We start from the raw sequence: 14233 nt of genomic DNA on the forward strand, positions 1-14233 counted from the left end.
TATTATTGAATTTATTATTGAAAGGGTAAGTGTTATATTTGATACTTTACGGGCTAAATGTTATAATTCCTAAACTTTAAGGGTGTAAAGTGTATTTAACCCTATAAAATATAATAAGAGAATTAGTGTGTTTGTTGAGCTTGGTAGCGCAGGCTCATTAATCGGGGGAGATTCGAATTGGGTTAAATCTCTATATCCATTGTGTTAAAAAATTACACGCCAGATGCTTTCCTACTTTCGTTGGCCCACTACGAGAGTAGGGACTTGGAACTAATCACCATGTTAAATAAAAATCATATTTTTTTTCTTTATTTATATATTTTTATCTAACCAAACAACGTAGGCCTCGTTTGGTTGTCAACAATTTAGATCTCGTTTGGTTGCTAAGATAAGATTAGTCAAGATAAAATTAAATAATCCAATAAAAGTCAATTATATTATTGGACCTTGGAAGGTCCAATAAAAAATATGCCTAGTAGGCAAGATAAGTCATTTTATATTTGCGGGTCGAGCCGACAAGTTATTGGGGATATCGAACATAAAAAAAAAACTCAATTATTTAGTTAATAATGGCTAATGTTCCCAATCAAACGAGATTATAATAAACTATAAGTGTGACTTAGTTGTGTCTTATGTGGTACCATATTGATTGTTTTTTTCATTTTTGATAAGATTGTAACTTTCCATTATTTTCAACAATTTATTCAAATTTTAGACCAGAGCTGATTAAGCACAAACTCATATTAAACTGACTGATTTTGTGTTCTTCATAATGAGACTACTAATTTGAATAATATACCATAATATATTTTTCTTCATTACTAAAAATATAATGATAAAAAAAAGATGTAATGGTGTATCATCACATAATCATTTTAATTTTTAAATGAATGGGAAGTCTGTAAAAAGAAATCTATAGTAGATACTATATATTAGGTCTTTTCCTTCAAATACATTCTTTCATTACGTTGTTTCTTGTGTTTTTTACTTTTCTGTATGAAAGTTGTTTCATGTCCATGAATATATATCAATTTTTTTTTCTTAATACATTAATTTACCTTAATTATCTCAGCATTTTAAAATAATTGATACAGTTGAATTTAACTTGAAAAATAGGTAGTGCTTTCATCCCACATCGGAAATGTAATACCATTTGCACTGATATATATATATATATATATGATAAGAAATTAATTATTGTTCGCCGAGCTCAGTAACTTGGGCTTATAACCCAAGTGGGGGCAATATTGTGATTGGACATGTGGTTTGACCGTCTAGTTGGATCGGTAGTTGCAATAATTGGCCCGTCCGTTCCAAGTGGTGAGTTGGTTCACGTGGCTCGGGTTAAGGCTTGAGCTGCGTGGTTCGTAGAGTGGAGGGCAATGCGCCAGGCTGGTTTCACATAGCAGCGAAAACTTCCCGCTCTCTACAGTTGAAGGATAACGGGCCGATGCTTCTTCGGCCCATTTAAGCTAAACGGGCTAGCCTCTATTGGACAATCATTTTTGTTTTGGTTTCTCTACTTACAAAAATGTGTGGTCATTAATATATTGGACTTTTTTCTAATATAACTAAGTATATACTTTACTATACTGCACTAATACAATGGCCCAATAGAGAAATCACCATTTTTTTTTATTTGCCTCGTGTTTATTTCTCTTAAAACAATATGTTGTTATTAATATATTGAAATAATTATTTTTTACAATATTAATTAATTAATAATAAACTTTACAATACTCCACTGAGAACTCGTTTGGCTATCTATATCGGATTAGTTTGAATTAGTAAATTCTCTACTGAATAAATTAGGGTTAATTCACTTACCCCTGTATTACAAACCTTCACTTACATCCACTATACTATTAAATCATGTATTACCCCCTAGATTACATATTATACCAACTATACCCTTTTCCTCTTAGTATTTTTTTTAAAGACAAGCATCCCTCTTTCATAATTTAACAAACTTAAATATTTTTGGTTTCATAATAAAACATATTCTAGTACCTATAATTTATGTTTGCTCGTATTTGTTTTATGTTTACTTGCATTGAACTCTGAAATCATATTTTTCATATAACTGATATTTCTTATAAAGATAAATAAAATATAAAGTATCATAAAAATCACAGTGAAAATGATTTTTTACTCAATAGTTTTTCTATTATTTATTTGAAAATGTTTACAATGGTATTTAATTTACCATTTAAAATTAATTATACATATTAATTTTTTTAGTGATATCAATTACTCATTGCGTATTATTTTGACAAAAATAAAAATAATAATTAAATACTAATATATGGAAATTAATTAGATCGAAATTTAAATTTAATTTATATATATGTTCAGGTTTAAGATAAAGAAAATAAATACATTTTTATTATTTTTTCTTAATATACTTGACTTTGAAGAGAAAAAAATGATAATAATAATAATAATAATAATAATAATTAAATGATTATTAATATAATGGAAGTTGAAGAAAATTATTGTTATAAATAGGAAGATATTTTTCTTACATGAGGGTATAATATGTACAAGATCTAATTCAGGGAGGTAAGTGAAGATTTTGGTAGTATATGAAAGATAAGTGAATGTTTGTCATTAGTACAAGGGATGTAAATGATATTATCCCAATAATTAATTATTCAATTAGAAAATTAGCTTGTAGTTTTAAGGATAAAATAGTCTTTTACTTGTTTAATTACATCGATTAAATTTATCTCTAGATGAGAGACTACTAATTGAATGAAATACTGGTATTCAGTAACGGACTTTATTTTTTGTAGCGGGTTTTAGTAAGTACAGATATTGACAATCGAATGTGTTACTAGCCCTACTATTTAATCATTAGAACTTTATAGTAACCGAACAAGCCATAATCACATTGAACCAATACACATATCCCAATTCATTGGGCTTTTCGATATTTTGTTGGACTTTGCGATTCTATCAATAGAAAATCCAAGATAAGGGGGCAGAAGTAAAGAGTAAGTATTTATTTTACATGATAAAACAAATTGAAATGATAAACGCATAATAATTTTTAGTAAACGTGGAATTCGAGTAAACACGTTTTACTGCACAATTAATGGGACCAAGGCAGGGATTGCGATTCCATATCACATTTCTTACAGCTAATGCATTTGTCTTTGTTTACTTACTACCACTTGGTTGATTTTCCCATTTATCTTATTATTATTATTGTTAATATTTTTTCCTGTTAACTCAATATGTGGAAATACATTATTGAATATGCTATAGATCCACAATAATTTACATAATCACTGTTGCAAATATTACATGATACTGAAAATCTTTGCTCTTTCTCTCTCCTACTGAGTAGAGTTCCCTCGTGTGGGTCTTGTATTAGAGGTTTGAGTTTCAATTCATGGAGTATAGTTGAGAGCAAAAAGAAGAAAATCTTGTGTATTGAATATACTCGAGAGAGCTATAATCTAAGGATACAATATATATATATATATATATATATATATATATATATATATATATATATATATATATATATATATATATATATATATATATATATGTATATATATATATATATATATATATATATGACGTAAGTTAAGTGTTGTAACACCCCACCTTTCCAAAACCCGAAAACCCTAAAACCCGGGAATAATATTTCTAATTCGAGAACCCTAGAATAATATTAATACGTAGTATGAATTATATACATTACGTGAATTTAACTATGTGACTTACGTGAATAATTACGTGCGCTATTATTTGTGTGATTTATATGATTTAAATTTTCGTAACTTGAAATACTAGGAAATTTCGTGAATTATGTGACTTATGTGAATAATTGCGTATCCTATTTATTTGGTAAATTATTTATATATGTTCGAAACTTGGTGAATTATGTGGATTGTATTTATATATATATACATACGTACATACATGCATACATATGTACATTTTGTACATGCATATAGATATACACCTATACCTACTATTACATGTATCATATAAATATTTGAATATATATATATATATCCGAAATGTGTGTGTGTTCGGATGGTGTGTGTGTGTGGTGTTTATGCAAGTTGTATTTATATTAATAAAATAATTAGTAATAAGCATGCATGTCTTTACACTTGGCACCCCCTAATCATTTTCACTAAACCTACACTCAACACTCTCATTTGTAAGATGAAGAGGCACCTTCATCTTTCTTCTTCCAACACCTCAACCATTGCTTGTCTTCTCCTCCTTTCCCCACCGAAACAAATCACCACCACCATCGGCCTCTCCTCTCTCCACCTCACCTCATATTTACAAAGAAATTCCCAAAATAAGATGAGAGTTCCTTATTAACACTTGCCTTAGACTACTCCAAGAACACCATCAAGACCACTTGTCTCCTTTCGGGAGATCACAACTCCTCCCTCCTTGAAGCTCACACCATTTCATTCACCATCAAGGTAGCTTGGTTGGACTTCGGTGCTTGAAAGCCCACTTCCTTCGGTTATTTTCTTTCTTCGATTTTAAGGTAAGAAATTTCGATTTCTTGCTGCAACTAAAGGGCATCAATAGTATGGAAACGATTTTCATAAAATTTTAAAAGATTGGGAATGATTTCGAAATTTAGGGCTTTTTGAAAAAAAATGGAAAATGGGTGTTTCTTGTTAATTTCTTGTTCTTGCATGCTTCATCTATGTTGATAGTGGGTAGATACAACTTTTATTGGCCAACATCATTAAAAATTTCAGATTTCAAAAAGGGGTTTTCAAGAAAAAGGAATTTTTGAACTTTTATGTGGTTGCATGTGTAGATCCTCGAAAGTTTGGGTCAAATCTGTAATTTTTGTAAAGTCAGTCCTGAAAGTGTTTCCAAAACTGTTTTCCAGCATTTATTGAACCAACAATTTCGGATTTAAAGAGTTTTGTAAGAAAAGTTGATTTTTGGAAATTCTAGTAGGCTTGCATGTGTAGATCTAGAGATTTTGGGGTAAATTATGTAATTTTCGAAATTTCTGCATAAAGTTACTTTTCAACTTCATTTTCTGCATTTAGTAAAGTGGAATTTCAGATTTGTAAGGGGTCCTCATGAAAAAGTGGAAATTGAATTTCTAGTGTGGTTGCATGTATAAATCTTGAAACTTTTGGGTCAAAACTGCAATTTCCAAAAAATCTCTCATTTTTAAAGTTTGGATCTGTTTTCCAGCTAGTACTCATTAGGAAAAAGTTTTATTTACCAAGTTTCAAAAATCAATTAGAGTTATATTAGAGTTTTGGATTTTTAAATTAATAAAGGGATTTTCCTAGTTTTTAATTTCAAGAAAATTCGAAACTTTGTAAAAATTTAAAATAATTTCAGAACCTGAAAATTTGGTCAGTTAGGAGTTCTAGGATTTAATTTGGGGATTTTTGGAATCAGTTTGCTATTATTTCGAAATGAGGACAATTGGCATGTCATTTATACATGTTTTGTGCCTTAATGTTTATGTTTTGATTTAATGGTTATGAGTGACGAGTTTTGGTAGTTTTGTACTTTTAATTGCTGTTGGATGTGGTTTAATGGCTGTGAAAAGTTATTGAAATGGATTATTACCTAGAAGTGGTAATAAGTTCATTAAATGAGATGTGAGAAAGGAGTATTTGTTTTTAAGCATGGTTTGATGATTAAATAGTGATGTTTAATGTGTTGGTTCTATGTGTGTGTGCTGAAAATGTGTGAGTGGGTGTGTGCTGATTGTGCATGGGGTGTGTGCCGTGTGTGGTTGTGTGTTTATGTGTGTGAAGTTGGGATTTTTGCCCAAATTACAAATATGTGGTAAATTGTAAGATTTGTGTGATTTTGTGGCACTTGATTGATAATTGTGATGTCATGTGTGGGTTATAGCATTATTTTGAAAAGTTGCATTAAATGATTTTTAATTTGAAAGATTAATGGAATATCGGGTAATAAACACCTCGGATATAGTGGGCCGGTATCCAACTAGGATGATGTGTGTAGTGGTTTGATTCCACTTAGTGAAAACGGGCTCGTAACAGGTTTATTATCCAGGTACATAAATTAATCTTTCACGGATCCGATAAAACAAAAAATGTGTTTTTCATGATTTTCACAAAAAGGGCATTTTAGTCATTTTGCATAAGTACGTAATTTTGTGTTAATGACGTGTTCCGTGAGTTATGTAATGTTATCGATTGGCTTGTGTTGTTGAACGGAACGTGGGTAAGAATGGGTATATAATATTATATATTATGTATAACGTATTTTTCAAAGTTCGATGTTTCATCGGATTTCTTACTGAGCTTTATAGCTCATATAGATGTCTTTTAATTGCAGGTAGTAGTAATCCTCAACCGGGATGGATCGAGTAGTGGATCGAGGTCTTGCCCGGAATTTTTGGAAAACGTACGAGAACCTATGAACGATGCCATATTTTGGGTTTCTTTCGGTGATGTAATATTAAAAACGTAACATTTTCATACGTAAAGAGTACGTATTTATTTTACATGATAAAACAAATTGAAATAATAAACGCATAATAATTTTTAGTAAACGTGGAATTCGAGTAAACACGTTTTACTGCACAATTAATGGGACCAAGGCAGGGATTGCGATTCCATATCACATTTCTTACAGCTAATGCATTTGTCTTTGTTTACTTACTACCACTTGGTTGATTTTCTCATTTATCTTATTATTATTATTGTTAATATTTTTTCCTGTTAACTCAATATGTGGAAATACATTATTGAATATGCTATAGATCCACAATAATTTACATAATCACTGTTGCAAATATTACATGATACTGAAAATCTTTGCTCTTTCTCTCTCCTACTGAGTAGAGTTCCCTCGTGTGGGTCTTGTATTAGAGGTTTGAGTTTCAATTCATGGAGTATAGTTGAGAGAAAAAGAAGAAAATCTTGTGTATTGAATATACTCGAGAGAGCTATAATCTAAGGATACAATATATATATATATATATATATATATATATATATATATATATATATATATATATATATATATATATATATATATATGTGACGTAAGTTAAGTGTTGTAACACCCCACCTTTCCAAAACCCGAAAACCCTAAAACCCGGGAATAATATTTCTAATTCGAGAACCCTAGAATAATATTAATACGTAGTATGAATTATATACATTACGTGAATTTAACTATGTGACTTACGTGAATAATTACGTGCGCTATTATATGTGTGATTTATATGATTTAAATTTTCGTAACTTGAAATACTAGGAAATTTCGTGAATTATGTGACTTATGTGAATAATTGCGTATCCTATTTATTTGGTAAATTATTTATATATGTTCGAAACTTGGTGAATTATGTGGATTGTATTTATATATATATACATACGTACATACATGCATACATATGTACATTTTGTACATGCATATAGATATACACCTATACCTACTATTACATGTATCATATAAATATTTGAATATATATATATATATATCCGAAATGTGTGTGTGTTCGGATGGTGTGTGTGTGTGGTGTTTATGCAAGTTGTATTTATATTAATAAAATAATTAGTAATAAGCATGCATGTCTTTACACTTGGCACCCCCTAATCATTTTCACTAAACCTACACTCAACACTCTCATTTGTAAGATGAAGAGGCACCTTCATCTTTCTTCTTCCAACACCTCAACCATTGCTTGTCTTCTCCTCCTTTCCCCACCGAAACAAATCACCACCACCATCGGCCTCTCCTCTCTCCACCTCACCTCATATTTACAAAGAAATTCCCAAAATAAGATGAGAGTTCCTTATTAACACTTGCCTTAGACTACTCCAAGAACACCATCAAGACCACTTGTCTCCTTTCGGGAGATCACAACTCCTCCCTCCTTGAAGCTCACACCATTTCATTCACCATCAAGGTAGCTTGGTTGGACTTCGGTGCTTGAAAGCCCACTTCCTTCGGTTATTTTCTTTCTTCGATTTTAAGGTAAGAAATTTCGATTTCTTGCTGCAACTAAAGGGCATCAATAGTATGGAAACGATTTTCATAAAATTTTAAAAGATTGGGAATGATTTCGAAATTTAGGGCTTTTTGAAAAAAAATGGAAAATGGGTGTTTCTTGTTAATTTCTTGTTCTTGCATGCTTCATCTATGTTGATAGTGGGTAGATACAACTTTTATTGGCCAACATCATTAAAAATTTCAGATTTCAAAAAGGGGTTTTCAAGAAAAAGGAATTTTTGAACTTTTATGTGGTTGCATGTGTAGATCCTCGAAAGTTTGGGTCAAATCTGTAATTTTTGTAAAGTCAGTCCTGAAAGTGTTTCCAAAACTGTTTTCCAGCATTTATTGAACCAACAATTTCGGATTTAAAGAGTTTTGTAAGAAAAGTTGATTTTTGGAAATTCTAGTAGGCTTGCATGTGTAGATCTAGAGATTTTGGGGTAAATTATGTAATTTTCGAAATTTCTGCATAAAGTTACTTTTCAACTTCATTTTCTGCATTTAGTAAAGTGGAATTTCAGATTTGTAAGGGGTCCTCATGAAAAAGTGGAAATTGAATTTCTAGTGTGGTTGCATGTATAAATCTTGAAACTTTTGGGTCAAAACTGCAATTTCCAAAAAATCTCTCATTTTTAAAGTTTGGATCTGTTTTCCAGCTAGTACTCATTAGGAAAAAGTTTTATTTACCAAGTTTCAAAAATCAATTAGAGTTATATTAGAGTTTTGGATTTTTAAATTAATAAAGGGATTTTCCTAGTTTTTAATTTCAAGAAAATTCGAAACTTTGTAAAAATTTAAAATAATTTCAGAACCTGAAAATTTGGTCAGTTAGGAGTTCTAGGATTTAATTTGGGGATTTTTGGAATCAGTTTGCTATTATTTCGAAATGAGGACAATTGGCATGTCATTTATACATGTTTTGTGCCTTAATGTTTATGTTTTGATTTAATGGTTATGAGTGACGAGTTTTGGTAGTTTTGTACTTTTAATTGCTGTTGGATGTGGTTTAATGGCTGTGAAAAGTTATTGAAATGGATTATTACCTAGAAGTGGTAATAAGTTCATTAAATGAGATGTGAGAAAGGAGTATTTGTTTTTAAGCATGGTTTGATGATTAAATAGTGATGTTTAATGTGTTGGTTCTATGTGTGTGTGCTGAAAATGTGTGAGTGGGTGTGTGCTGATTGTGCATGGGGTGTGTGCCGTGTGTGGTTGTGTGTTTATGTGTGTGAAGTTGGGATTTTTGCCCAAATTACAAATATGTGGTAAATTGTAAGATTTGTGTGATTTTGTGGCACTTGATTGATAATTGTGATGTCATGTGTGGGTTATAGCATTATTTTGAAAAGTTGCATTAAATGATTTTTAATTTGAAAGATTAATGGAATATCGGGTAATAAACACCTCGGATATAGTGGGCCGGTATCCAACTAGGATGATGTGTGTAGTGGTTTGATTCCACTTAGTGAAAACGGGCTCGTAACAGGTTTATTATCCAGGTACATAAATTAATCTTTCACGGATCCGATAAAACGAAAAATGTGTTTTTCATGATTTTCACAAAAAGGGCATTTTAGTCATTTTGCATAAGTACGTAATTTTGTGTTAATGACGTGTTCCGTGAGTTATGTAATGTTAACGATTGGCTTGTGTTGTTGAACGGAACGTGGGTAAGAATGGGTATATAATATTATATATTATGTATAACGTATTTTTCAAAGTTCGATGTTTCATCGAATTCTTACTGAGCTTTATAGCTCATATAGATGTCTTTTAATTGCAGGTAGTAGTAATCCTCAACCAGGATGGATCGAGTAGTGGATCGAGGTCTTGCCCGGAATTTTCGGAAAACGTACGAGGACCTATGAACGATGCCATATTTTGGGTTTCTTTTGGTGATGTAATATTAAAAACGTAACATTTTCTTTTCGTACCTTTTGAACTCATTTTCGTTATGAATCGTGCTTAACCCCTACTATAATATAGTAAGTTTCGTAATTTGCTATTTTCATGACTCCCTTAGTGATTCCTGAATTATTCACCAAAATAACCTTTTCCAAACTCTGATTGTTCCTCGAACCGAAAAACCGATAGTAATACTGTAGCACTCGAACTAAAAACCTCTCCTCGAACTTATTTCCAACCGGAATCTTTATTCGGCTAAAGTAACCTAAGAAAAGTTTTCTTGAAAGTGCAAAGTTTTCATTTCTCAAAAGAAGATATTTTTGATAATTGCATTTTCGCCCCATTCCAGTGTTTCAATAATTACAAAGAGATCCTTTGCTTCCGCTAGTTCAATAAACATTCCGATAAACCGGTTCGATTTATCACCCGACTAAAAGGGGGGTGCTACAGAGAGTGGTATCAGAGCATGGTTCATATATACTCGTACGAACTTCACGGGTTTAGAGACTACTCGAGACGCGAAGCTCGGACCATCCGGTAAAGTATGTGTATTATTTTCTTTATGTGTTTTATTTGCTTTACTTATTAATTATAATTAATATAAAAATAATGGCGAGACGTATAACCCGAGCAAACCCGAGCAATCCCGCCGATGAACCACAAGACCCCAATCAAACCATTAATAATCTCTCAAACTTAATCCGTGAACAAGCCCAAAACCACCAACGTCAAATCGAACAATTTCTCCAACGAACCCAAACCCCGCCTCAAAATAACGCGCCTCAAGCTATATACGAACGATTCCTCCGAATGAACCCATCCGAATTTCACGGTGGAACCGACCCCACCATAGCCGAAGAGTGGATCAAATCTCTCGAAGTCATATACGACTACATGCAAATGACCGACCGCGACCGCGTACATTGTGTCATATTCCTCCTCCGAAACGAAGCTCGTCACTGGTGGGAAGGAATCAAGGAAGGAATGAACCTCGAGACTCTGCCATGGACCGATTTCAAAGTTCAATTTTTCGGAAAATATTTCTCGAAAGACGTGCGAGCCCACAAACTCAAAGAATTTCTCGAACTCCGCCAAGGCGACTTACCGATGATAGAATACATCTGCCGTTTCGAACGTGGCTGCCTCTACGCCCCATTCATCGCTCGAGACGCCGAAGAAAAGAAGAACCATTTCATTCGCGGCCTCCAACCCGAAATCCGTAGAGACATTCGTATGTCCGACGCCTCGACTTTCCGCCAACTCGTAGACAAGGCACTCATGGCTGCCCAAGACGAGGGAGAAATTCAAAACAAACGCAGAGCGACTCCAAATTTCCAACGTCCGTGGAAAAAGAACAACTTTGGCAACCGCCCATTCCGAGGAAAAGGAACGCAGCCCACTCACCAATCCACCGGACCACCGCCACCGCCGCCAAGGCCAACCTGCCCAAAGTGTGGAAAGAGTCACTCCGGAGAATGCATACAAGGAACGAGAAGTTGCTTTCGATGCCATCAGCCCGGACACATGGTGAAAGATTGCCCGAAACCTCCACCAAACGTCCCCGGTCGAGTGTTCGCCATGACTCAAGAACAGATCGAGCAAGACCCGTCTATGATAGCAGGTACTATATTTATCCTCGAAGAACCCATTTATGCTCTTATCGATTCCGGCTCTACTCATTCCTTTATATCGAAAGACATAATTGCGCACTTAAATCTCAAACCAAATCGACTAAATTACGAATATCGAATCCTCATTCCCTCTGGCGAAGAAATGTGCTCTAACCTAGTCATAATAAATTGTCCAATCCGAGTTCATACTCAAACCATGAATTTCGACCTAATCCTCCTACCGATCCAAAACTTCAAAGTTATACTAGGCATGGATTGGCTAACCAAATTCAAAGCCCAAATCGACTGTGCCTCAAAAACGGTCATTTTTCCTCTTCCGAATGGCGAAACCCTAAAATTCCGAAGTCAACCCAAAACCTCGATTCCGATTATATCCGCAATCAAAGCAGTCAAACTCATTCACAAAGGCCATTCCGGCTACTTAGTGGATATTGTGAAATCCGAATCCGATCCCAAAGCCCAAATGTCCGACATTCGAGCTGTCCAAGAATTTCCCGACGTATTTCCCGATGACATTCCCGGACTTCCGCATGATCGAGAAATCGAGTTCGAAATCAATCTGATCCCCGGAGCTACTCCAATTTCCAAAGCACCGTACCGTATGGCCCCGATGGAATTGAAGGAGCTGAAAGATCAAGTCCAAGAATTGCTCGACAAAGGCTATGTTCGACCCAGCCATTCCCCGTGGGGTGCACCGGTTCTCTTTGTCAAAAAGAAAGACGGATCCCTCCGCCTTTGCATCGACTACCGTGAACTCAACAAAGTCACAATCAAGAATAAATACCCTCTTCCTCGAATCGATGATCTTTTCGACCAACTTCAAGGCTCATCGGTCTTCTCAAAAATCGATCTCCGATCCGGTTATCACCAACTCAAAATCAAAGAATCCGATGTCCCCAAAACGGCTTTCAGAACCCGATACGGCCATTATGAATTCGTCGTCATGCCCTTCGGTCTAACCAACACCCCCGCAGCTTTCATGGACCTTATGAACCGAGTCTTCCATCAATACTTGGACCAGTTCGTGATTGTTTTCATCGACGACATTCTCATCTACTCCAAAACCCAAGAAGAACATATGTCTCACCTTCGTACCGTACTCCAAACCCTCCGATCGCATCAACTATACGCCAAGTTCAGCAATGCAAATTCTAGCTATCGAGTGTGGCTTTCCTTGGTCACATTGTTTCAGAACAAGGAATCTCCGTTGACCCCAGCAAGATAGAAGCCGTGTCAAATTGGTCAATTCCGAAGAACGCAAAGGAAATCCGAAGTTTCCTTGGACTAGCCGGCTACTACCGCAAATTCGTGAAGGATTTCTCGAAGCTTGCCTCTCCACTCACCCAACTGACTCGAAAAGACGTCAAGTATCAGTGGACACCCAAATGCAATGCCAGTTTCACCGAATTAAAAGCTCGACTCACATCGGCACCAATTCTCGCACTACCGGAGAAAGTCGGAGAATTCATAGTCTACAGTGATGCCTCGAAATCAGGATTAGGCGTCGTCCTTATGCAAAATGGAAAATTCATTGCCTACGCCTCACGTCAACTCAAAGAGTACGAACGCAATTATCCAACGCACGATCTCGAATTAGCCGCCGTCGTTTTCGCACTCAAAATTTGGCGACACTATCTCTACGGCGAAAAGTGTACCATCTACACCGATCACAAGAGTCTGAAATACTTCTTCACCCAAAAATACTTGAACATGAGGCAACGAAGATGGCTCGAACTAGTCAAAGATTACGACTGCGAGATACTCTACCACCCCGGCAAAGCAAATGTGGTCGCCGACGCACTTAGCCGCAAATCGATCAACGCCCTCATAGTCCAACCTAACTTGGGAGAATCGATCAAATCAGCCCAAGAAAACGATCCGCAAATTCTCAAAATCCGCAATAACCTCGAATCCAGTCCCAACTTCCGAATCCAGCCCCAACTTCCGAATCACCGAAGAAGGTCTCGTCCGATTCCAAAATCGCATTTACGTCCCCGACGACCCAAACGTTCGCCGACTAATCTTAACCGAATCTCACCAAACCACGTACACTTGCCACCCCGGAGAAACCAAGATGTACCAAGATCTCAAAAAGCTGTACTGGTGGCCTGGAATGAAGAAAGACGTGGCCCGATTCGTAGCCGAATGCCTAGTGTGCCAACAAGTCAAAGCGGAACATCAAAGGCCCGGAGGTCTACTTCAATCGAACCTAATTCCGGAATGGAAATGGGAAGCTATCACGATGGACTTCGTGTCAGGATTTCCGAAGACCGAAAGAGGATCCGACACCATTTGGGTGATCATTGACCGACTGACCAAAACGGCTCACTTTCTTCCGATCAGAATGACGTTCAGTTTAGAGAAGCTGACCGAACTATACGTCCGCGAGATAGTCCGACTCCATGGTGTCCCCGTCTCCATTATTTCCGACTGAGACCCTCGATTCACGTCCAAATTCTGGAAAAGTTTACACGAAACCCTCGGAACGCGATTAAAATTCAGCACCGCCTATCACCCCCAAACCGACGGCCAATCCAAACGAACTATCAAAACCCTAGAAGATCTTCTCCGCGCTTGTATTCTCGACTTTGGAGGAAATTGGGAATCTCGCCTTCCACTAATCGAATTCGCATACAACAATAGCTTTCACTCGTCAATTGGAATGGCACCCTACGAAGCTCTGTACGGCCGCAAGTGTA

The 14233-nt window shown here is 35.4% G+C and overlaps 1 protein-coding gene and 1 non-coding gene across 2 annotated transcripts; both read left to right on the top strand.

Annotated features, from left to right (window-relative positions):
- Nucleotides 1-1203: 1203 nt before the first annotated feature.
- LOC148765208 (signal recognition particle RNA) lies at nt 1204-1507 on the top strand. Its single transcript, XR_016029997.1, has one exon.
- Nucleotides 1508-10512: 9005 nt separating this feature from the next.
- On the top strand, nt 10513-11959 carry LOC105951179 (uncharacterized). Its single transcript, XM_088812708.1, has 2 exons — nt 10513-11835; nt 11924-11959. The coding sequence occupies exons 1-2, from the start codon at nt 10513-10515 to the stop codon at nt 11957-11959; spliced, it is 1359 nt and encodes a 452-aa protein (XP_088668834.1).
- The last annotated feature ends 2274 nt before the right edge of the window (nt 11960-14233 follow it).

The sequence above is a fragment of the Erythranthe guttata genome, chromosome 14, assembly GCF_056151865.1.
Source record: "Erythranthe guttata isolate IM_541 chromosome 14, IM_541, whole genome shotgun sequence".
Taxonomy (NCBI): Eukaryota; Viridiplantae; Streptophyta; class Magnoliopsida; order Lamiales; family Phrymaceae; genus Erythranthe; species Erythranthe guttata.